General features: G+C 42.6%; 1 protein-coding gene across 1 annotated transcript in view; it reads right to left on the reverse strand.

The window, feature by feature from the left end:
- Window positions 1-581: 581 nt before the first annotated feature.
- The window catches only part of dnmt3bb.1 (DNA (cytosine-5-)-methyltransferase 3 beta, duplicate b.1), a 55,709-nt gene continuing 31,043 nt past the window's right edge, over window positions 582-25,247 (reverse strand). The window contains exons 7-22 of the mRNA XM_030056236.1: window positions 23,554-23,712; window positions 23,070-23,177; window positions 17,775-17,916; window positions 16,025-16,144; window positions 15,847-15,891; window positions 15,211-15,290; window positions 13,426-13,538; window positions 13,080-13,263; window positions 11,218-11,302; window positions 10,851-10,996; window positions 3,930-4,020; window positions 3,208-3,356; window positions 2,810-2,895; window positions 2,160-2,229; window positions 1,256-1,374; window positions 582-926 (exon numbers count right to left, since the gene is read on the reverse strand). Coding sequence (XP_029912096.1) covers window positions 785-926; window positions 1,256-1,374; window positions 2,160-2,229; window positions 2,810-2,895; window positions 3,208-3,356; window positions 3,930-4,020; window positions 10,851-10,996; window positions 11,218-11,302; window positions 13,080-13,263; window positions 13,426-13,538; window positions 15,211-15,290; window positions 15,847-15,891; window positions 16,025-16,144; window positions 17,775-17,916; window positions 23,070-23,177; window positions 23,554-23,712 — 1,839 coding nt within the window. The 3' untranslated portion in view covers window positions 582-784. The remainder of the gene's footprint in view (window positions 927-1,255; window positions 1,375-2,159; window positions 2,230-2,809; window positions 2,896-3,207; window positions 3,357-3,929; window positions 4,021-10,850; window positions 10,997-11,217; window positions 11,303-13,079; window positions 13,264-13,425; window positions 13,539-15,210; window positions 15,291-15,846; window positions 15,892-16,024; window positions 16,145-17,774; window positions 17,917-23,069; window positions 23,178-23,553; window positions 23,713-25,247) is intronic.

Consider the following 25,247-nt stretch of genomic DNA (forward strand, 5'->3'; position numbering starts at 1 on the left):
AAAAAAACCTGCAGAAGACACCGCTCACTTTTTGGTTTTGATGCTGCTCTTGTGTACAGTAAATTTTTTTGATGCGTCTACAACAACCTAAGTCACGTAGCAACCGTGGAGCAGGACGGTGGCGCCAACATGGCTGCCGGTGAACAGTGAAACTCTTTTCATCAGTGGCTCCTGGCCTGCTGGGGAAACGTTCTCGGCGTGGAAAACGCTCTAATCTGAACCTGATGCGACGTTGGAGATACGGAGAACGTCCAGCATGAAATAATCCAGCGGGAGCACAGACGACGCCCGGTGTCGGCGGTGCGATGAGGGCGAGGCGAACCGCCATACTGGCCTCCCTCATGGATGACATCACAGGTTTGATTGACAGGCAGCTCTTTGATGAACCCTCCCACTCCCGGCCTCGTGGTTAGTGATCAGCAACATCCACGGCGCCCACCTTTGCTGGATTTGTGCTTTTGTGTGAATGTGTGCTTGTGTTAGTACAGACTGTGAGAGTGTGTGTGTGTGAGAGTGTGTGTGTGTGTGTGTGTTTAAGGCCACAATGCCATCATCAAAACTAACAGCCACATTCACTATTTCCCCACCCACACCGATTTTCAGAATATGATCGAGACTGAGTGGCTGGCAGGTCGGAGAAACTTTACAGCTCCAGCCAAAGTCAGCCGAGGACGCTGCGTCGCAACGGGGAGGCTGGCGGAGTCGGTGTGTGTGTGTGTGTGTGTGTGTGTGTGTTCACAGGCAGGCGGTGGTGTGTAGTTGCTGGTGTTGCTGGGCTCGGCGTCTATTCGCAGGCATAGTAGTCCTTGAGCGGCGCGAACAGATGCCTGATGACAGGGACGCTCCAGGAGCGGCCGAGGAGTTTCTGGCGGGCGCCGCGGCCCATGTTGGACACGTCGGTGTAGTGGACCGGGAAGCCAAAGATCCTGCAGGAGAGGAAAGTGCACCACAGCGGCGTTACAGTCAGACTCATTTTACAGAGATTTGCAACAGGATCTCAGTTTGGGAGGGAATCAAAAATTTTTTTGAAGGGATAAGGTGGATAAGAGGATGGAAATTGCATGAAACTGGAGTCTAAACTTTACAAATCACTCTTCACAAGTCATAATTATAATGAACATGTTTATCTAATCATAGTTTCAGTTATTTCAAGTTGTGGCTGGGGTGTAATAACATCAGCACTGGCAAGATAGGAATCCTTACAACTTGTGTGTGTGTGTGTGTGTGTGTGTGTGTGTGTGTGCGCGCTCCTCACCTCTCCAGCTCAGTGCACCACAGTATGTCCTCCTTCCCGTTCATCATGACAGGGAAGTGCTGGTCCTTCCCCTGTTTGATGGAGTTGGAGCGAGTAGTGATGGTGCGCACCTTCCCAAACTACAGCACACAAACACACAGACGGAGGAGCTAAGTAAGCAGCTGTTCCATGAGACAAAAAAAAAAAAAACACTGAAGAAAACTAAATAGAACCAGATCAAAAATGTTTCGAGATGAGTTTACAGTGGTCTTATTGCAGTCTTGGCTGGTGATAAATGAAAAGGATGTCAAAAATGCTGCACATTGTTTTTTGGACATTGCCCACATCTATGCACATTGTATACATCGATGCACACACTGTTTTTTGGTTTTTTTTTTTATCATCTATTTATCATCTGGGTGCTATTTATTTATTTATCATCTGTTTATACTGTAAATTTGCACATTGCCCTCATCTATGCACATTGTATACATCGATGCACACTGGTTTTATTGTTTTTTTGCACATTGGGTACTTAGATCTTTAGATCTCCAGGGTCATCTTCTATTCTTTATTTTTGATTTACTTAATCTTGTACTCTGTGGATACTGCTGAAAACTGAATTTCCTTCGGGATGAATAAAGTATCTATCTATCTATCTATCTATCTATCTATCTAAAACAATGACTTTACTTTTAACCTTTTCAATTCTGCTATGTGTGGCCACTGTACAATATGGAAAATGTTTTTTTTTCTACTTTGAAGGTATTTAAAGGAAATTTTCATGGATTTAATGAGTTTAACTTTATCCAGGGAATGTATTTTTTTGCATGCTCCCTTTTCAACATCAACCTGCCTCCACACACAGTCACACACATTCACACGAGGGAGCTGCTGTGTTTTAGTAAAAGTGCAGATATCAAACCTTGGCGACTCGGCCGTGCTCCAAGCAGTCCTGGAGCTCCAGCTTGTCCATCCCGGAGGCGCACAGAGGCCTGAGCAGAGAAGAGCACACGTCATTGTGTGGTCGGGTCCTGAATGTGCAGATTATAGCTCGTAAACTTTAACTCTACATCCTGTGACCACCATTTCCCAGAGAGCAGTTCAACACTGATCAGATGCCAAAATGAAAGCCTGATTCAGAGTTGAAAACCTCCGCTAATCACACCGAAATCAAAGTTGAAATAATGTCCACACAAATATTTTAACATGAAGCTTTACTGCACCATGGTATATTACTGTTTCCTGCATATTGCCAGCAGCCAAATGCTTGCTAATTGGTCTCTAAATTTTACTTGCGTCCTTTTTACATTTGTATTTAGCTGATGCTCTCATCCCGACATAAGGATGCAGCGTCTCAGTCAAGGATGTTTCAGCTGTTGATGGACTCTTTGGCTAATAAGGGGATCAAACCTGTAATCTCTCAGTAACAGGATATAAAACGACACATAACCTACATTTTTTTATTTACTTGAATCACTTCACAGCTTCTACAGCGCGGTGTAAAGGGTTTTTCCCCCCTGTTTTGGTGCTCAGAGTAGATATTCCCTTCTGGAGGTTGAGGTGTTGGCCTACCTGTTCATGCCTGGCAGGTTCCCCCAGAAGTATCGGGCGCGGTGAGCAGCAGAGACCTCAATAGCATCGATCATCACCGGGTTACACTAAAATAGACACACACACACACACAGGCACATATTGACCTAAAATATACACAAAATACAGATCAAAGTCCCTCTGGTGCTGGTGAAAGTCCCTTATCACACAGTTTGCTAAAAAGAGGTAATAACTGCAAAAAATATGCGATAATCTAAGTGGTGCAAAATGAAAAGAACAGTAGTTTCATAATGGAGAGATGCCAAGGTGTAATCCAATAAGCTCTCTCTGTCCAGGTTTCTTCACTGCTGGAAACGTGAAATACGATGTTTTTTTATTTCTAATGACTCTAATAAACATTTCCGGTGTCTGTGACTCACCTCCAGGAAGCGTGAGATGTCTCTCTTGTCGTTGACGCCCATGGCCACGACGTTCTCAAACATCCAGAAGAACGGCCGGTCCTCTCCTTCTTTAGGCTTGGCCTCGCTCAGCAGGCGGTAAAACTCAAAGAACAGCCGGCCTGTGCCTTCTGCAGGGAGCGAGAGAAGAGGGGGAGGCAGGAAATGAAGGAGGGCGATGACACGGTGGGAACAAAACATCATCAACTCCTAGCAAAGGATCACCACGCCGCTTTAAAATACAAGATGTGAGACGGAGTAAAATCTAAATATCACCAGAGGGCTCATTATGAATGTTCATCATCGAGTTTTGGACTATAACCCCTCTCTCTGCATCTTGTTCAAACAATATCCGTTTTCCAGGGCTGATATTATCAATACATTTAGACTGAAGTCACCGTTAGCTGATATTATGTTACTGTACTTAATATCTTTAAATATGCCTATTTTCAAGCAAAAAAAAAGAAGAATTTTCAGCATTTTCACCAGAATTTTATCCTTGTCAAAATACAGAAGTGTCTAGAGAAAAAAAAATTAGAAAAATGCACGTTTATTTCTTAATGTTTTAGACTATTTGGTGCATTTAGACTAAAACTGTCCTCTGAGACTCAAACTGATGGCATTAAATTTAGGGTTCGTAACATCTTTCCCACAAATGAACTCATAAAACCACGACTGAGATGAATCCTGGAGCGTCCACCTACCGTAGAGGCCCTTCCTGGCCGGGTTGACGATCGACAGGTCGTTGCAGGGACTTCCACCGATCACCAGGTCGAACGGACCCCACTCTTCAATCTGAGGAGACAACAGCACCGCCTGCTGTTAGAGTGAGGGAACGACAGGACCACACAGGACCTGCTCTCACATAATGCTGGCTGCACAACTCATCATTTAGTAAGATTTCTAATATTATCATTTAGACATCATTATTGTACAAGTATGTTTTTAACCTAGTGGCATTATAATAATGGCTATAATCATCAGGTTCAAATATAGATTGAGAACATCAGGCATTTTTTCCTGACATTAGACAAGAGAAATCTGTTATTTTTCAAAGGAAGCTCATAGGTCAGTATCACAACAAAATAAAACACTAAGGCTGAGATGGTTAAATAGCTGAGACACGGCGTCTATAAATACTTTTTAAGAGCCACTTTAGACATAATATAACGAGTTTCAACATTGAAATGAAAATGGAAAAAAAAAAAAAACGTCTTCATGACCGGGTTGATTTCTCAGTGGAAAAACAGCACAAAAAAAAAAAAAAAAAAAAAAAAAGAAATGGCAATATTTATCAAAGGATCTCTCAAGTGGGACATGCAGGACAGGTGCTGCCTCCAGACGGCATGTTGTGATTTTCAAATTTTCGCAGAACTGACCATGCCTGGAGAGTCAGCCGCCTGCTCAGCCACCTGACAACACGGGAATATTTTCAAAACCAAGAGAAGCCGATGCGCAACCTAAAAAATAATCAGGAAAGAAAAGAGATGGCGGCACAATCGATCAATTCCTATATCGATCAGTTCTGTCGCCTATCAAAAGCCCGGTGAAGCCGCTGAATGTGCCTCTCTGCCTGAAAACTGCGGTGACATCGGCTTCCCTCGAAATTTAAACCACATGCAGTGTTCATCCTATTGAAGCGCTCTTCCAAAAGATTTATTTCACTTCACAAAATATTTGGTGGGTCTCAGGAAAAACACAGAACCTCCACATCAAAACGTCTGGGCTCGCCAAGCCTTTTTCAGTCTGAGGCAAAACAATTTTCATAGAAATCGGCTCATAAATCTTGTTTCTGCAGTCAAAACACTCATTGTTCTGAACACTCGGTGTCTGTTAGCGCTTCCCTGTGATGTGTTTTACTTCTCCGGGTTGTTTGCAGTGAGCCGAAGAGGAACTGGGTGGCTATCGTGAACAGATGTTTAGGAATTACGAAGGACAGCCGCCGAATAATTCAACAATTTAATCAAACAATTCATTCATACATTCCTTCATTCATTAACCCGGCAGAGCACAGACGAACCGTCCTGCTCTGAAATCCCCTCCAACATCTGCTCACATCTGCCCTTCCTTTGGCCTCTTTCACCCTCCACACACACACACACACACACACACACACACACACACACACACACACACACACACACGTGCACAAACCCCTCCTCTTCCTCTGCCTATACATAAGAGTCCTTTCACTCAATACAATGGACCAGAGGAAGAGAGATAAAAAGAGAACGGGGGAGAGAGAAAGAAAAGAAAGAAAGAACTGGATAAACAGAGAGAAAAGGGAAAGAGCAAAGTAAAGAGAGAGAGAGAGACAAAAGGTAGAGAGAAAGAACAAGAGAGAGAGAGAGAGAGAGACAGGTGGATAAAGAGAAGGAGAGAGCGAGAGAGAAAGTGGAGGTGGGCTTCTCTTAATCTCTTACGTAACAACTAAAAGAAAAGAGAACCGTGAACCCCTAAATACTCTCCTACTCGCTCTCTCACACACACACACACACACTCTCACACGCACACGCACACACACACACATGGCGTGACTAACAAGTGAAAGACTTTTTCGGGGGGATTTAGCGAGGCTGAAACTGCTCTTTGTCCTGAACCATGTCACACTGCAGCTGCCAGCCTCTGGTGTGTGTGTGTGCAAGTGTGTGTGTGTGTGTGTGTGCAAGTGTGTGTGTGTGTTCAACGTAGCGCGGGAAAGAGGGAAAGTGCATGCACGTTTGGCAGATAGGGAGAAAAGGGATGAGAGAGAGAGAGAGAGAGAGGTAGTGTGTGAATGGGTTTTGTGAGTGTGTGGTATTCATTGACTTAAAGGCTCATTACAATGAAAACACACAAATAAAACTTCAAATGAGTGCTCGGGTGTGTCACTGTGTGTGTGTGAGAGAGAGTGTGAGTGTGTGTGTGTATACACCAGTGCACTACACACGACCTGTGCATCGTTTGCAGAACATTTGTTTTAATCCCACTTAGAGTCCCAGGTGGGTGGAATTTAGCATGACATTATCTGAGTGGTCTTATGTGGTTAAGCCCCGCCCCTCTGCTGCTCCAAGCACGTGAAAACAAACACAAGACAATAACCGAAAATGCTGCTTTGACTCAGGCGTGACGGCGTGCTCGGGTGGTCGTAAATCTTTGCGTTTACCACCAGAAATTTGCACTCGAGCCATAAATCGAAGTCATAAATTTGAGCAAGTTTACAGGATGGGACGTATCGCCTCAGCACAGATGGACGACTTAAACCGGATTACCAGTTCAGCAGTAAATAAAACCTAAAAATAAACCTAAAAGTAAAATAAGTTGTCTTTTGCAGTCTTAAAGCTTGTGTTGGTATTTTTCTTTTTTCTTCATAATTTTGATCAAATGCACCGACAAAAAAACACCGTCTGTATTCAGGGCTGCGATCTCATTTGTTAAAATCTGTTCGGGCCGAATCAAACAGCCGATCGCCTCGAGGATGCGGCACGATCCCCAGCCACGTCCACACCGAGCCGGGTAAATTCATAACCACATCTTTTCCCTCTACATTTTAGCCGTTCATCCACACTAAGCCGAGGTTTTCTGAGCTTTTCAGAAACAGTCGGCTTGGTGTTTCTGTGTGGACGGAGAAAACTGAGCTTTCTGAAAAAAGTGTCTGTGCAATATTTGTTTTTTAATGGGAACCTTATGACTTATATTCTGGTGCACTTTAAAGACAATTTTTTTTACATTTTTATCACTACATTTCCATGAAGATTGGCATTCCGTGTTACTTTTAGGCACAGCTTTGAAGTCGGCTGTTTTTTTTTCTTACATTTTCTAACAGAGGAAAACCGATCACAGCACTCGCTCACATGGGTTTGATGTAACATTGAGAATATAGTCCAGTAATTTTAGGCCAAAATTGGGGTCAACCTAGGACAAATTGCAAGAGAAGCAAACTCAACTGATTCTGTATCCTCAGTTTGTCCTGAGTGAGGGGGAAAAAAGCCCCAAGGAATCCCATTGGTGGAAAGTTTTGAAAATCACCTATTTATGGCCACATATTACCAAAAAACACTGTTTTTAACACACAGGGGAAAGGGGTTCCACATTTTACTTTCAGATATCACTATAAAAATTCACAAGTTGATTACACACACAAAGACAAGAAAAAAAGTCAATTACAAGTTCTTTGAATTATTGTTTACACATGCATATCACACATTATCTGATTTGATATGCGCTAATAAGGAATATAAGGAATAAATGCCAGAAGAGACATTTAAACTTAATTAAAAGGTTACTATATATACAGTAACCTTGAATTAAAAGGTTACTATATAACAGTGAATTAAAAGGTTACTGTATATATAGTGACCTTTATCTGTTCTGGCATTTATTCCTTATATTCCTTATTAGCGCATATCAAATCAGATAATGTGTGATATGCATGTGTAAACACAATAATTCAAAGAACTTGTAATTGACTTTTTTTCTTGTCTTTGTGTGTGTAATCATCTTGTGAATTTTTATAGTGATATCTGAAAGTCAAATGTTGAACCCCTTTCCCCTGTGTGTTAAAAACAGTGTTTTTGGTAATATGTGGTCATAAATAGGTGATTTTCAAAACTTTCCACCAATGGGATTCCTTGGGACTTTTTTCCCCCTCACTCAGGATAAACTGAGGATACAGAATCAGTTGAGTTTGCTTCTCTGGCAGTTTGTCCTAGGTTTTTTCATAAAATGACTGGACTAATACGTTTTCCTGGGGGGACAGGGTGTTAAAATAAAAAATGAAAATATGAAAATATTTAGTTTTGTTTTGTGTTTCTACAGGCTTTGTGTAGCAGAGAGTTACGAGGCTCTGTAAATGTACTTTTGAAAACTTAAGTATTTTTAAAAGCTTTTTTAAAAATCTGACTGAGCATAGTTCACTTGTGGCGGCAGCTGTGTGGTAAACTTCATCCTCCACTACAGCTTTAAAGTGTGTGTGTGTGATGATAACACAGGGACCCGTCCTGCTGCTAAAAGAGCAACACTGATGTTAATAATTTACTCCTGCATTCACTCTTTACATCTTTGAGCGGACAACGTGATTGGCTCATGCAGCTTCACTCCAGCAGACACACACACACACACAAACACGTGGCACACACAAGCTGCTCATGGGACATTTTTTCCATCTTAACGAGTTTGCAGGGAACACCTGAATGCAGCATGAGTGTGTCTGGTGTGTATGGAAGCAAACTGTGTAAAATAACAAATTCAGTTACATTTGATTTGGTCACCGCCACTCAAATGTGCAAATTGTGGCTCAAAAACAACATTAAAATGTGATAACTAATGTCATTTGTGCTTCCATAGCTATGTGCATGTACACATCAACGCCTTAGTGTGTGTGTGTGTGTGTGTGTGTGTGTTGAGTCCAGCCAAGCACAGTTCATTTTCCAAGGCGCTATATTTCTGTTTTGATCTGGTTATTCTGCGAGTGTCAGGTTTCACAGTCTGTGAAAGTGTTTTTGTTTTTTCGGCGCAGCTCCTCAGGTTCCTCCTCCTCGTGAGTTTGTGGCACGAATCGTTTTGTACAAATGAGTCATCGCCGTGTGATGTGAGCGGCCATGTTTGCACAGCTTCACACGCTGCACTCCTTCAGACTCGGCGGCACCGGGCCTGAGAGCCTTTCACTCGAATACGGGAAAGAGGAGGTGAAGATGAAAGGCCGGAGACACAAAACAAAATTGGTTTCCATGATGACTATCTGTCGAGTCAAAAAGCCGTGACAGCCGGCTGTGCTCCGGGGGCGCTTGATTTATCACAGCCGACACCTGAATGGCTTTCAGAGGAAAGAAATCACTCATCGTCTCCTGTATCCCGGATCCGTATCTACAGATTTATCTGTGGTGGCCCGCTATCTGACACCAGAGTCATGACTAACAGTAACAAATGAGCCACACACACACACACACACACCCTGGTTGTGTTGGAAACAGGCTGAGAAGATAATCTGAGAAAAGACGAGCTCCACAAACGTTCACATACGAGTTGAATCCGCCTCAGAATGTCTTCAGTCCAATCAGACGTGCGATGTGACGATGCAACGATCTTTTTCTCTTTTTTTTTTTTTTTTTTTTGAATTCAGTTAATCTAATCGATAATAGATCAATCAAAATCAATCCTATTCAAATACAACAGAGTCATGCAAACATACTTTTGAACTTTTAAAACCCCATAAAATTATTACAACAGCTGCATGAGGATTCTGAATTGCAGGTCATTTTGAGTTGCTGACCATAAACATTAGAAAATATAAATTATTAAATTATGAAACAGCGTAGGACTAAAGAGGCCTACAGTCTCTATCAACAGCGGCTGCTAATGCGATCTGTGGATGATATTCCTTTTTCATAATGTTTATATTGCTTTTTGCTATTTATTATCTGTTTATACTGTTTATAATGTAAATTATGCTTCGTAGTTTGCTATCCACTTTGCTGCTGTAATGCGTGAAATTTCCCCACCGTGGGACTAATAAAGGAACATCTTATCTTATCTTCTCTTATATTTTCAGCATCAGATACACGACTGACCGATTTTAGAAATACTACAGCAAAACCACAGACGGCAGCGTGTCTGTGCAACCCGTCACTTTGATCAGGAGCAAAAAAAACAAAAACAAAAACCAAAACAAAACAAAACGGGGCGCCCGGGTTTGAAACCAGATGTTGAACAAAGAAACAGAAACAGTTCAGACGCGCTCTCGGCTTCGTCAAGTCGCTACTCTCCAGCCCAACACACACCGGCGGCGCAGCGTCGCCAAACACAAACTGGAGGCGTCAATAACCTTCCTCATGTTGTAACTCCCCTGCTGACCTACTGTGCCAGCTGTGGACGTCTATAATTAAGGATATAGTTTTATCTTTAAAAAATTATATGACCAACATAATTCATGACATTTCATTTATTTATTATACATGAAAATAATTAAACACGCTTTAGTTGTATGTAAAACTGCCGTGACTCATTGAAAAACTGATTTACAGCAAAGTGAAGACAGTAACGTTTTAAATTCATGTGTTGACACCCAGTAACGTTACTGAAACTGGATTTCTCTCCAGAGCTACAGCTCGAAAATACAGGAAAGTGCCACGGAAGCAGAGAAGAAGAGGAGCTACAGAAGCTGGGATGGACATCGGAAAGGGAGAAAATACGCTTTTTCAGGCGCGTTGACGCTGGAAATAGGACAGTGGCGTGAAAGGTAGCGGCGCGGCGCGTCGACGCACGTCTAGCCGCCGCCGGTGTGCGGACACACATAGAAAATAATCCCTTTCCATCTTCAGTCTGACGCTGATTTCCCCAGCCGATCACTAGAGACCGACGAGCCTGCCTGGGTCTGAGGTCATTCTAACCCTGACCCTGACCCTAACCCTAACTCTGACGCGTTGCCATGCCAACATACTGGCTTTGTTGGAGTTTAAAGAGGGAAGTGAAGGAAAAACTGCGATGCTGGGCGATGCTGAGAAGACATGCTGTCCATGCAAAATAAATGTGTTAATCAGGGGGGGATTTTAACGTCCACTCCCACCCTCCTCCCTTATCTCCCTCTCTTCCCTCCCTCCCTTCCTTCCCTCTCTCCTCCCCTCCCTCCTCGCTCCCTGCCTCCTTACGTTTTTCTTGGTGATGTTCCTGACGTCGTGGACGTACTGGATCTTTCCTTCATGTCTGACCACGCCCACTGAGATCGAGTCCTCACACACCTCCGACGCCACGTACTGGTCCACCTTAAACCCCAGGTCCCTTAGAACAAGGTAGCCTGGGAGAAGGAACACACACACACACACACACACACACATACATACAAGCATTAGGAGTTGTGTTTGAAATAAATGAACCATCAAACCACTGAAATTCCATGAAAGTTTCTTCATATCCCAGTCAAAAACACTGCTGCTGCCCTGGTAACCTCACATACACACACCCACACACACACACACACACTCATGCACACACACACACACACACACGGGTCCTCACCAGTGGCGATGCCGTCAAACAGGGAGAGGACTCTGATTGGCCGCCTCTGCTCTGCAGGGACCGCTGGGTAAATCTTTGGTTTCTCCTGGAGGACGGAGACAGGGAGACGCAGGGACGTTAGGATTTAAATCTGAGGTGTTTTTCTAACTCAGACGCAGATTATCTGAGTTTAAGAAGTTACCAATCTGCCGCAGCTCGTAATCCACAGTAAAGTTAATAACCTTTGCTCTACATGGATCCTGACAATGATCAATAGACATCAACAGCATTGTTTCTTTAGGATTATGGACACCGCACATTTTTGGATGAAGGCAGAAGAATAAAGTTATCTTCCATTAATGATTTTTTATTTTAACGGATGGAAACCTGACAGCGGATCACCTTTAAGAACAAGCTGTGCTTCCTTGTTTTGGTCGCCGCCCACAATGTTGAACTCAACCACATAGAAACTCGTGAACTTTGCTTACAACTGCACCAAAAAAAACCCCCTAAACATGTTAATGATTTCCTCAGAAGAAAGCTTGAAAAGGCAGCCTTCTGATCTGGAGTCAGATTCGCTGCCGTTGCGTCACGAGGCTGTTAATCAGCCGAGCACGTAGCTCAGTGCGGGTGAGGCCAGTTCAGGCTGGTGCTGCTTTCTGCAGCGTCAGGAAATAACAAAAATCACCACCTCATCACTGGAGCCGCCCTGAACCCAACAACTGGCACGCAGATAAAATGATTTCTGGGCTGAAAATAAAAGGACACGAGTGGTTTTGAGACCTGATTATACAATAGTTGTGTTTTGTTTTTCACATCTAGGAATATCATCAATTCTGCTTTTGGGCTTATTAGGCTACGGGATAATTTTCAGGCAACGTTTTCCCCCAGAATAGATTCTGATCTAGTGTTTTGTAGTGACCACCCAGCAACTCTTTGTGCTGGGAAGTTGTGATGAAAGTTGGCGACAGCTTTGTAAAAGTGTAAATACTCAGTGGACTTTTTTTTTTTACACTTTACACTGCAAAAAGTCAAATCTTACCAAGATTATTTGTCTTATTTCAAGTCAAAATGTCTTATTTCTAGTCAAAATACCTCATTACACAACAACAACAAGCAAATTTTTACTTGTTCACTTGTGTCACAAGTAAAAATTTGCTTGTTCCATTGGCGGAATATGTTTCTTGTTTCTAGCAAATTTTAACTTGTTTCAAGTAAATTTTCACTTGAAACAAGTGAAAATTGTCTAAAAACAAGTTATTTCTGAGCTGATCATGTCTTATTTTAAGTGTAATGAGATATTTTGACTAGAAATAAGACATTTTTACTTGAAATAAGACAAATACTCTTGGAAAGATTTTGACTTTTTGCAGTGTCCACATTTACACTGACCTATCCACATCATCATCTTTGAATTTTTTTTTTTTTTTTTTTAATTATAATGCTATTTTTACTTCATGAGATTTCAAAAAAAAGTCTACAAAGTGCTTTAGACTCATTAAAATGTTCAAGCTGAGATAAAAATCTGTGACAAGGTGATGAACGTGAATAGTAAAAATGATGAGAGTGATGAGTGATGAGCAACATCACACAGCAAACGGTGAAACGTGTGCTTATGTGGTGTTATTTTCTAATATTAAACACCGAAAAGACAGAAAAAAACGTTTATTTCTTTCCATACTTTGACTCACACAGTCCCACTAATTATGTGTACATCATTATGTCATCATGTTTCAAGACTTGTGAAGGTTTTACCAAAAGTAAAAATCATGTGCGTTCATTTAAAGACGTTAAAGCTTCATCCTGTGTGATCTGGAATGTTTTTGGGGTTGTTATTTATTTATTTATTTATTTATTTTTTGGGAAGAGAAAGCGACACTCACAAACTCCTGTCCGTTGTCGTTGACGAAGAACTCCTGCAGTTTGAGGCTCCAGTCGTGCCGCCGCTTCAGGACGCCGTACGGCAGCTGCGGCTGGCACATGAAGCAGCACCAGGGGTCCAGGTGGCGGGCGCTGTTGGAGGCCCCGGCGCCGACCAGGATGTCCAGGCAGTCCACACAGAAACACCTGCAGGGGGCGACAGGGAGCGACGTCCGGACACGTTAACCCGAGCGTTTCCATTCACTGAGACTTTCTGCTCGTCCCAACGACAGAGAGAAAGGACGGCAAAGGAAAGAGAAGGAGAAGTAGGTGTGTGTGTGTGTGTGTGTGTGTGTGTGTGTGTCTGACCTGCAGCAGTTGGCGTTGCCACACAGCAGGACCTCCCGGCCTCCGCAGCACACGGTGCAGTAGGACTGGTAACCATCGTCATCGTACATGTAGGAGATCTCCAAGTACACATCCTGCATGCGCACACACACACGCACACACACACACACACACACACACACACACACAGAGGAAAACAGGCACTTATTAACACACGTTTGCACTTGCCTGGCTGCACCCACACTGTCTTCCCAAAATCAGCAGATCACCCAAATGTGGTGCAAATGTTTAAAATCTGGTTTTATTTTTCTTCTTTTTTTCGCTGTATCTGACCCATTTTTATGCTCTTGTTTGTGTTTTAACCACAAAACGTTTAATCCCTTTTTTCTTCCTCCTCCTCCTCCTCCTCCTCCCTCCCTGTGTGTAACCCTCCTCATTTCCAGGTTAGTTATAAATCAGAGCTGGTTTGACAGAGAGCTAACCAGCGGCCGGTAATTTGATATCTTCGATACAGCCGATGGGCAGAGCCAAAGAGGAAGACGATGCGTTTGATTGCTCCAGGAAATTCCAGGTTAACCGTAACCGGAGCTTATGATTTAAAATTCAGCTGATAAACTTTCCCCCGTCGCTTCTCCTTCTCCTCCTTTTTCCCGGCAGGAGCTTTGGTTAATGTTCACCGGCTTGGTTTGGAAAACCCAGGAGAAGAAGAAGAAGAAGAACTGGGCGGTTCAGCTGAACAGACAAAGAAAAGAGAAATCCAAACTCCATCGACAGGAAATCCAAGTCCCGCCCCCGCCCTGTTTGATTGACAGGTGATCTGTGGGAAGTCCGGGTCGGAGAGACGGCAGCCGAGTCGAGTTCGGTCGAGCGGAGGAAGCTCTCACTGCCGTTCCCAAGAGTCTCAGATTAGTTCAACTGTGAGTGTGTGTGTGTGTGTGTGTGTGTGTGTGTGTGTGTGTGTTTGGGAGAGACCGATAGATCAGTTTGCAGGTATTGGCTCGTTATTATAGATCCGCTATCGGCCACCAGTGATATTTCCACCTGGTAGAGCTTCAGTGTGACGGGATGATGTTTCTCTAGTCAAGAGCCAAAATGCTCAAATTTAATTAAATTAAATATTAAACATCAGCACAACATGTTGTCTCATGCTGGTGATTTTACATATAAAAATAATCAGGAAATTACATTTATATTATTTGCTGTACAGCACAATAATGACTTATAGTATCAAAATAACAGAAATAATATTGTACAATTATATAAATATTTACTGGTTTACATGTACTACTACTACCTATAAAAATACTAATAACGGCAATAATAATATTTCAGTATCATCATCATCGCACTGTTTTATATTAGTCTGTATACTGTTATTGTGTAGTATTAATATGGTGTGGATTATGAGCCATGTGGGCCGCCGTATGAATTTTATTTATTTAATTTTAATTTTAATTTTAATTTTAATTTTAATTTTAATTTTAATTTTAATTTTAATTTATTTGTTTGTTTTCTCAGGGACGATGTACAAAATACATTTAACTCCAAAGACGCTTTGTAACGGATTTAGCTAAAGAGATCATTGACATTAAATAACTTTTTTATTCATGTGATAAATACGCAAATGTCAGATAGACAAACAAAAGGCAATAACACTCATCTGCTTATGCTGATGTATTGGGCCTGGATGGATGTTGTCACTATCACTGTGTTATTACTGCTAATTGATTTGTGAGCTCGTGAGTTTAACGGGTTCCTGGCAGGGAATCAAAACACCCAGCTGACGTTGAGTTTTTATGGCTCTACCTTGCAGCTTTGGCACAGGCCTCCTTCAAACAGCGGGTGGAAGGTTGCTGCTCTCGTCTTTCCACAGGAGAGACAGAACTCTGCCAAGACACACACACACACACACACACACACACACACACACACACACGGGTTAATGAACAGTTCAAAGTCAGCTGCCGGAGTTAAGCTGAAATGACGCAGTTAATGAATCACAAATCAGACATTAAAGGAACACTTCATCCATGATTTAATAATTTTTTAGCAGGTTCTCAGTGTGTGCTGCCTTCAGGTCCTGCTGGAGAAAGTTTTCAGGCGTGCACACACACACACACAGTTTAGGAAGCACTGAGCACACGACTGGATACCGGAGACTTAGATTATACAGCTTCATGAGAATTAACTTTTTAAATAGAATATTGGATGAGGTTTTGCTGCTGCAAAATTGTAAAAAAAAAGTTTTAATATAATTTTGGATCAGAGATGGCGAGTGTTTTTAGAGTAAAAGTTTACCATGAAGGAACCTCTGAAGACAACACACAGTTGAGAAGTGGATACCAAAATTATGCATTATACCAGGGGAAGTGTCCCTTTAATCACGCACTCTCTCTCTCTCTCTCTCACACACACACACACACACACACACACAGTCATTACCTTCTATACTTCTTTTATTCTTCAGGACTTCATTCACCATTTGTTCTGGAAAACAGAGGGAGAACGTCAGAGAAAACGCTAACGTGCAACACAGCAGAGGTTTCTCTGCAGCGGACAGCAGCTTGTGGGCGGCCGCCTGCTGTCTGCTGTGTGTTTGACCTTTGACCTTTGACCTCACCTCGGCTGTAGCTCTCCTCGGGGGCCTTGCTCTTACACAGGCTGACTCTGGTTCTCTTGGCGCTGGGGAAGTACTCTGGCAGGGCGACGTCCAGGACCTGGTGGTCCAGAGGGTTACTCTCTGGACGGACACACACACACACACACACACACACACACACACACACACACACACACACACACACACACACACACACACCAAAACAAGGCATCAACAGACAGGCACAGCTCGATCAGCTTTAAACAGCGTTTCATTTCATTCATTTTATCAACAGGTATCTGGAAGAGGAAGGGTGTTAATTGGGAGTATGTGTAGGATGTGTGTATGTGTGTATGTGTATGTATGTATAAGTATGTATATATATGAATAGATAGATACATAGATGCATATATATAGATGTATGTATGTGTGTGTGTGTGTGTGTGTATGTACATGTATATATAGGTATGTGTATGTATATATATGTATATGTATAGATGCATATGTGTGTGTGTGTGTGTATATACGTATATACATGTATATGTGTGTGTGTATATATATATGTATATATATTTATGTAGGGATGTATGTATACATGTGTAAGTAGGTATGTATGTATGTATATGTATGTATATGCGTATGTGTGTATATATACAGTAGAAATTGCGCGTTATATGGGATTTATTTAGTACTTAGGCTGTATAATTATATGTATTTATATGTACAGTTGTATTGAATTATATAGAATCCAATTCCATCAATTATGATGAATAGTTAGAAAGGGGTAGGTATAAAAAAGTGTATACTTCTTCCTACTCCTTTTTCAAACAAGATACACCATGTTGTTTATCTGTTTCTCTTTTTGTTGTCCTTTTTTGTATTTATATATGGAAAACGTACACATATATATTATATATATATATTTTTTTTTTTGTTGTATACTTGTTTGAAAATAAAATTCTTCATTCATTCATTCATTCATTCATTCAACAGAACCCAAACGGGAAACAGCGATATCAAACTTACTATACTGATATTTGTTGCACAGATTTTTTGGATACTCAACTCTGATTGGCCACAGAAAGCAGGCGCGTTATTCTGACTAACTACTCCTATCAGTCCACACGTCCACAGGCCTGTACATGTTATGTTAAGACGATTTCTAAAAAAAAAAAAAAATAAATAGAAGTCTCTGCCTGGGTTAGAAACATCATAACGGTCTAACGGCATGTGTCTTTACTAAGGAGCGCCACCTTGCAGCAAAAAGACGCCACTCCAGGGTCACGGCAGACGAGGTGAGAGTTTCCTTGTCCGGTGTTATTCATAAATGAATTAAGACAAACACGTGAGTGCAGGTTAGAGTCTGAGTGGCAGCCCTGCGAGGCGGCTTGTTTACGCTTCATGCTCACGGCTCTGGCGAGGCGGCGCTGCTGACACCGAGCTGACCTGAACGCTACGGCACCTCCAACAGCAATAATGGCTTTCACTGCAGTGGAAACCTAATCTAAAAAAAAGCCTTCAAGTAACAATAAATATCTGTTTAGCTGGTAGAGTGTCGTGTGTGTGTGTGTGTGTGTGTGTGTGTGTGTGTGTGTGTGTGAGCAGATGTGGGCTCTCTGGTATCGACGGCACAGTGATGATGGATGACTCAGCGGGTGCAGGGCTGGTGTGCCTTTGCAAAGCCGAAAAGGGAAGTCAAGCAGAAACATCAAAAATTTTAATCTCCCTCTCTCTCTCTCTCTCTCTCTCTCTCTCTCTCTCTCTCTCTCACCGGCAGTGTGTGGGGGTTTGAGTCCCTCCTCGCCTTTGGGCAGGAAGCCGCCGTTGGCCCAGTCCAGCATGGGTTTGACCTGATCCTCTGGACTGTCCGAGTCACAGGGGGGGAACGTCTTCTGGGCCCGGATACTGGCCATCTGAGAGAGAGAGAGAGAGAGAGAGAGAGAGAGAGAGAGAGAGGTGCATTATGAATGGAATCATCTCTTCCAGGTGAAAACCTCGGCTTTCCGCTTGTATCCCGACTTTAAATGTATCCGATGTTTCCGAGGGTTGCGGGCTGAATATAGTGTTCCTCAGCCCACAGAAAACCATGTAAATCACCCAAAAAAAAAAAAAAAAAAAAAAAAAAAAAAAAAAAACACACCAAGGCGCACCGTGAATTCCCTTATTTTCTTTTCAACACCCGCTGATTAGACACAGTGGAACGTGAAGTTGCTAAAAACCCGACGTTTATTTCTCAGGATGTCCCGGGGGGCCGGTGGAGGGAGACAGAGAGAGAGAGAGAGAGATGATGGTAAGAGAAAATGAAAGAGGGGAAAAGAGAAAGGGAGGTCACATAAATAATGAGGTGTTAGATATCTATCCAGTTTTAAGACTTTAAAGAGCTTTGTGATGCTACCTGCAATTGAATTAACAACTTATTTCAAGACCAAAATTAAAAAAAAATAAAATAAATTAAAAAAATTAAAAATTAAAAAAAAAGCATGATAAGGTTGTGTTCCTCTAAATGGGCAGGAAGAGAAAAAGGGATGTCAGGAAAAATAATAATGACACAGTTTGTTTTTTTTTTTTTTAACATGAAAGATTTGATCCGATTTCTCAAGGAGCCACAGAAGAGAGAGAGAGAGAGAGAGAGAGAGAGAGAGAGAGAGAGAGAGAGAGAGAGAGAGACCCTGCAGACAGGAGCAGAAAAGCTGTTATCTTAAAAACATGAAACGGCTGAGTGAAGGACGAGAGCCGAGGTGACAGATGGAGGGATGACAGGACGCAGACGGGGCGAGCGAGGCAGACAACACACAGCAGAGAGAGAGAGAGGGGGGGAAGAGAAAAACAGGAGGACGGCATGAAGGGGCCTGCAGTCGAGCTGATACACTGTCAATATATGTCAACAGCTACACACACACACACACACACACACACACACACACAGCAGACACACACCAGACAGGCAGACACCAAACATACAATCACACATCCGCTGGTTACATGTCTTCACACACACACACACACACACACATACACACACAGCCACACACACATTCATGTAAGCACATGGACGCAAACACACATCCACACATCTATCAGTCAGTGGTCTTAACACACACACACACACACACACACACGTAAACACACACACACACAGGCAGGTGTTTCCATCAAGCACAGACCAGCAGAACAGAAAAGCAGACAAGAATGAAAGACGACAAAACATCAGACATGAAAAGAAAACGTGAAAGAAAGAAAAGAAAAGAAAGAAAAGAAAGAAAGAAAAGAAAGAAAGAAGGAAAGAAAGAAAGGAAACAGAATGAAAGAATGCTAAAAAAAAGACGGATGAGAGCAGTGAAAGACAAAGCGCTGAGTGTTATTTCACAGACGGAGGGCAAGTTAAGACAGCACCTGTCGTTCTGTCTGTCTGTCTATCTTTCTCTCTGTCTGTCTGTCTGTCTTCAGCTGCTTGTTCTTCTTCTCCTCCAGGTTTGATGCACAGTATTTCCAATGGGGTTTTGTCGAAACTCAGCAAAACAGATCGTTTCAGGCGAGGACTCGGGCGGCGGAGCGGCGACGCGCCGTCGAGCCGTCGTGTCATCCCACCCGGCACGTGACCAAAACTCCTCAAGCGCTCGCGAGTTCCCACCTCAAAGAATCCGAAACTGCCTCAGCGTTGGCAGCGTTTCAGGTTTGTACCTGCCGACAGCGAGAGCGAGCCACACCAGACGAGGCTGTGAGCAAAGCCGCTGCAGCCAGAGACGGAGATGCGTCCGATTTAAATGCTGATTTAAATTTGTGTCATTCCTGTGTTGGACCGGGGACGACTCCTCAGGTAAGGCGAGGTGGGCTCTGAGGTTTAGAGCAGGATCATGAAAGACCGCCGCTGTCAATAAGGATTTGTTTTGAACGCCTGGTTGAATAAATCAAATCAGATAAAAGGCTCAGTCAAGAGCACAGTCATTTGTTTGTCCTCTTTTTTTAAAATGACTGGCCAAAGCATGACAAGTTTTTCACTGCAGTGGCTTAGTAGTATGGAGTTGCTTGTCAATTTACTACGATGCCAATTAAACATCATAAATCAGGATATGGATGTCATTATTGGCCTACTCATTCGAATCATGTAACAGATAAACATTATGGTGTAGGCCTGTCAGAATCAACTCGAAGTTTGTTGTTGATAATTTCACTGCTGGTATATATGCCGCTTTTTCACGGCGGTGAGAAATGCACATAACAGCCCTAACTTACAAACCATTTAACAATAACCTGTTTTTGAATGAACTGAATGGCAAAATGCGAAGGAACAGGCCACAGAAAAGAACTAAATTATGAAACGCGCCTTATAAAACGGCTGCTTCCCATCCTTAAATGTGATTGGCTGAGCCGCGTTCCATGCCGTTGTAAAATCAGTGTAACCCAATGGCAGACCGCAGCACAAAATATCCCTGCGCCAGTGTCAACGGACATAGTTTTGCCTGGCAACCAGCTACTCTGCGCTCAATTTGATCGTTACATCTGGATTTATCACCATTTTTTTTTTTTTTATAACACGACTAAAAAAACCTTGCATTTTAGTTTTCAGCCTTGGGGTTGCTTTGCAGTTGCTGGGCCACATTTTGGTGTTGCTATAGCAACTGCAAGCCAAAGGAGTGTCGGCATAAACTGTCCAAACTACCAATACGGGGCGCCATAAATGCCAAACATACACAAAGATGCATGACAAGGTTAGTTTACACTTTCAAAAAAAAAAAAAAAAAAAAAAAATGTTGCAAAAAGCTTAAGCTCGGGTGCAAAAACACAAATGACAACAAAAAATGGATATTGTTAAGATCATAGTTATGCGAGGATAGATGTGTCAGGACTCTGCCTGAATCGTCTGTGGACACATGCCATTCCCGCTACAAGACACGATTACAAACTGCTGACAGAAAGTGTGTTTGTGGCGTCCCGACAGACGTTTTTAACGAGTGAATCAGAGTGGAGTGTTAATAATAAATTACAAACACCGCAAACAGTCTCCAAATAAATAAAGCACTGACTCATTCATGTGTGTGAAACTCGTTCACTGACGCCTTGTGTGCTTGTGTTTACCCGTCTCTCTCTCTCTCTCTCTCTCTCTCTCTCTCTCTGTCTGTCTGTCTGTCTGCTTGTCTGTCTGTTCAGTTCCATGACAGTCTAACTCTCGTCTCCTTCCTCCTCCTCTCTCATTTCATGTTTTCTCCTGCTCTCGACCTGCTCATCCCTTCATCATGCTGACAGAATGAGATGAAAAGTGTGTGTGTGTGTGTGTGTGTGTGTGGGGAGAATCCCTCTCAGACACTTTGCTTTACTTGGCTACCGGTGCAGACACACACACACACACACTTACTGAGGTTTACATGTACACACACACACTTGAGCTGTGACACGACCTCCTCCCTACCTCGCTCCTCTTCTCTCTACTCTCCTCCTCGTTTGCCGGAAAACATTTAAAAATCAATTTTGCCGTCACGTAACGGTTCAAACACAATTCCTCGCTCTGTGGCAGATTCCAAAGACAATTAAACAAAATAAACAGGCCTTACACTTTCGAAAAAACGCACTTCATTTTCATTAAAACTCCCTCTCTCTCTCTCTCAGCACTTAATGGACTTCATGTTTGAATTTAGTTCTTTAATTTATTCAGTGAAATTCAAATGATTTTTTTGTTTTTTTGTTTTGTTTTTTTGCAAACCACACTGTGCACTGCAAAAACTCAAAATCTTACCAAGAGTATTTGTCTTATTTCAAGGAAAAATGTCTTATTTCTCGTCAAAATATCTCATTACACTTAAAATAAGACATGATCAGCTCAGCTTAGACAATTTTCACTTGTTTCAAGTGAAAATTTACTTGAAACAAGTGAAAATTTGCTAGAAACAAGGAACATATTCTGCCACCTTACTATCCCCTGTTGTCTGATACTCACTGCCCAGCGGAACGTGTTGTTCTTCAGGGTTTTGCAACTCAGTTCCTCTACTCATTTGTACTTACCCTCTACTTATTTGTACTTTTTGTACTTTTGTACTTTTTGTATATTGTTGCATATTGTATATAGTCATTCATTGTATATAGGAATGTCACTTATTCTTTCTATTTTATCTTTATTTTTATTTTTAGTTTCTTTTATTTTTCATTATTATTATCGTTATTATTATTATTTGTATTTTTTTTTTTTTTTTTTTTTTTTTTTTTTTTACTTGCACAGTGCCGGAGTTGTTGCAATTACATTTCACTGCTGCTGTACCTGTACATTCATGCATGTGACGAATAAACCTTGAATCCTTGAATCCTTGAATCCAATGGAACAAGCAAATTTTTACTTGTGACACAAGTGAACAAGTAAAAATTTGCTTGTTCCATTGGCAGAATTTGTCTTATTTTATCTTATTTTAAGTGTAATGAGATATTTTGACTAGAAATAAGACAAATAATCTTGGTAAGATTTCACGTTTTTGCAGTGATACAACAGTTGATATCCGCCGCAGCTGCACCTCCACGTTGTGATCCACACTAATCGAGTTACCAGGCGTTTATTTGTTTCCTGCAGAGCGGGCCAACACGACACCTGGCCGATACGAGGAGCCTGGCACCTGAGAGACGCTCCGATCTGGGCGCATCCCTGTTTTCCCTGCCGATGTGATTCGGTTTCACAGTAATAATCCTGCGTGGGAAGTGCAAAGCGGACGAGGTGTTGCTTCCAGCCACTTAAAACTTTCCAGCTCTCTAACTTTAATCTGACAGATGACAGGAGTAAACATATCAAATATGATTGCTCGGGGGAAACAGCTGCATGCACGGTTTGGGTTGATGGCGAGCCCTGAGGCCGTGTTATTGATTTTTTTCTCTCTCTCTCGCTGCCTAATTGCCGACTGCAAAGCAGAAAAACACACAACAGAGTGAGTCATCGCCGAGCTGGCCGCAGTCTGAGTGCAGGTGAGGAAGGTGGGCACGCCGCTCCGCAAACACAAACAGAGATAAGCCGAGGGCGGGCGGGGCGGGTTTGCCCTCCATCAGCAGCTCAGCTCAGAAAGCCAGACCTCATAAGCCCCTCTTTGCTCACCTCCAGCGCCTGGAAAATGGCCCGGCGGTACGAGGCCAGCTTGGTGTAGGACGCCTGGCTGAAGAACTTGGGGAAAGCCGTGATGGAGTCCAGTTTGTCTGCCGAGACCTGGGAGAGACGAGGGAGAGCAGGAGGTGAGAGGGAAGCGGGGGGGAGATCAAAATACAAACAGGAAAGGGAGTCAGAGCACAAGCCGCACACCCGGGATTTGATTTCCCTCACTGCAAAAAGTCAAAATCTTACCAAGATTATTTGTCTTATTTCAAGTAAAAATGTCTTATTTCTAGTCAAAATATCTCATTACACTTAAAATAAGACATGATCACCTCAGAAGTAACTTGTTTTTAGACAATTTTGGACATTTGGACTAGAAATAAGACATTTTTACTTGAAATAAGACAAATAATCTTGGTAAGATTTTGACTTTTTGCTGTGCTTCCTCCCTTCCTTCCCTCCCTCCCTTCATCCGTCCTTCCCTCCTCACCTCAGAGAACTTGCCGTCTCCGAACCACTGCAGCCACCTCATGCCGTGCGTGGCCTGCCGCTTGCCCGTGGCGCGCCACGTCACCACCATGCCAGGCCACCAGGAGAAGCCCTTGATCTTCCCCCACACCAGCTCGCCGATGCCAAACCCCTTGTTGTCCTTAAAGCAGCAGGAGATACAGGAGACAGAGGGGAGGGGAGGGGAGGAGAGAGGAAGACAGGTTCATGGTCTGACAGTTCATGTTTCCTATCTCCTTCCTAACCACCCACATCAAATCACCCAAATAATCAAAAAAAAAAAAAACATTTATTGTTCTTTGAGAAGAGAGAAAGGAATAATTTTGAAATTATAAAATGACAAATTGGTTTGGAACTGACAAAAAAAAACCTTTTTGTCATTAAAGAAAGAAGAAAGTGACCCTCAGGCAGTTTTGCGCAGTGCACCTTTAAATGACAGGCTTTAAAAAAAAAAAAAAAAAACACTCAAAAAGCAGCTCCTTGGTTATTGTAGCTACACCCATCAACCATTTTTTATGTTGAAGAAAAAATGCCTGATGGAAAAAAGTGAAGGTGTACATGCTCGCTTCAGGTGGAGAAGCTTTTGATTCGATAAAGAGAAACAACGGTTATGATCATTTCGGAGGGAAATGCATTTGCTAAATATTAACAGGACGTGTGCGTAGGATTTGATCACATGACCGGTTAATGTTTGGCCTCAGACAGAGCCGCTGTCATGGCGGATGGAGGTCAAAGGAACAGACGGATCGATGAGGAAATCACACTGCAAAAACGCAAAATCTTAAACTTCAAGTCAAAAATGTCTTATTTCTAGTCAAAATATCTCATTACACTTAAAATAAGACATGATCGCCTCAGAAGTCACTTGTTTTTAGACAATTTGAGAAAATTTGCTTGTTTCATTGGCAAAATGTGCCAGTGGAAAAAGTGAAAATCAGCTAGAAACAAGAAACAAATTTTGCCAATGAAACAAGCAAATTTTCACTTGAAACGAGAGACAACTGTCTAAAAAAGGATGAATGTAACAGTGATGCTATACAGCAGCTCGTTTCAATGATTTTTAAAAGATCTGGAAGGAGAAAGGACAAAATGCACCTTTGAAAATCTAGAAAAAGTGTCACGTCACCGTTCACACACACACCAGAGGCTTAAATCAGTATTTGCTTAAACAGATGTTGTGGAAAAACCTTCATTTTCCTCAGTTAATTTGCATGTTTCATATGTTTTTAAGGTCATGTGTGTGAATGTCATCAGTCACATCCACTGAGTCCGTGTGTGTGTGTGTGTGTCTGCAACTTGATCCCTTCATTTGCTCAGGTGCTGCTTTTGTCCGGGCCGTCACCGACACATCGCTTTTCTCCGCACTAAAACCTTTGAGGCGAACCTGTCGTCCAGCTGCTCGGCGCACAGATAAACCCTCGGCTAACTCCTTTTCTTTTCTTTTCTTTTCTTTTCTTTTCTTTTCTCTGCGTCCTGCGAGTGAAAGGCGGCTCATGTCAGCGGGTTTGCAGGCGGGTGGAGTTTCTGCGGCCGCAAACAAATCCCAGCAGAGCGCCGGCTACCTGATCCGCCCGCCCGCCGCCGTCCTCAAGGCCATTAGGCTGTGTAATGGAGTCAGAGTCGACTAAAGCAAAGCACGCTCCGCTGACTTCTGTCAGTATCATGTAAACACACACA

Source organism: Myripristis murdjan, chromosome 7 (genome assembly GCF_902150065.1).
Source record: "Myripristis murdjan chromosome 7, fMyrMur1.1, whole genome shotgun sequence".
Taxonomy (NCBI): Eukaryota; Metazoa; Chordata; class Actinopteri; order Holocentriformes; family Holocentridae; genus Myripristis; species Myripristis murdjan.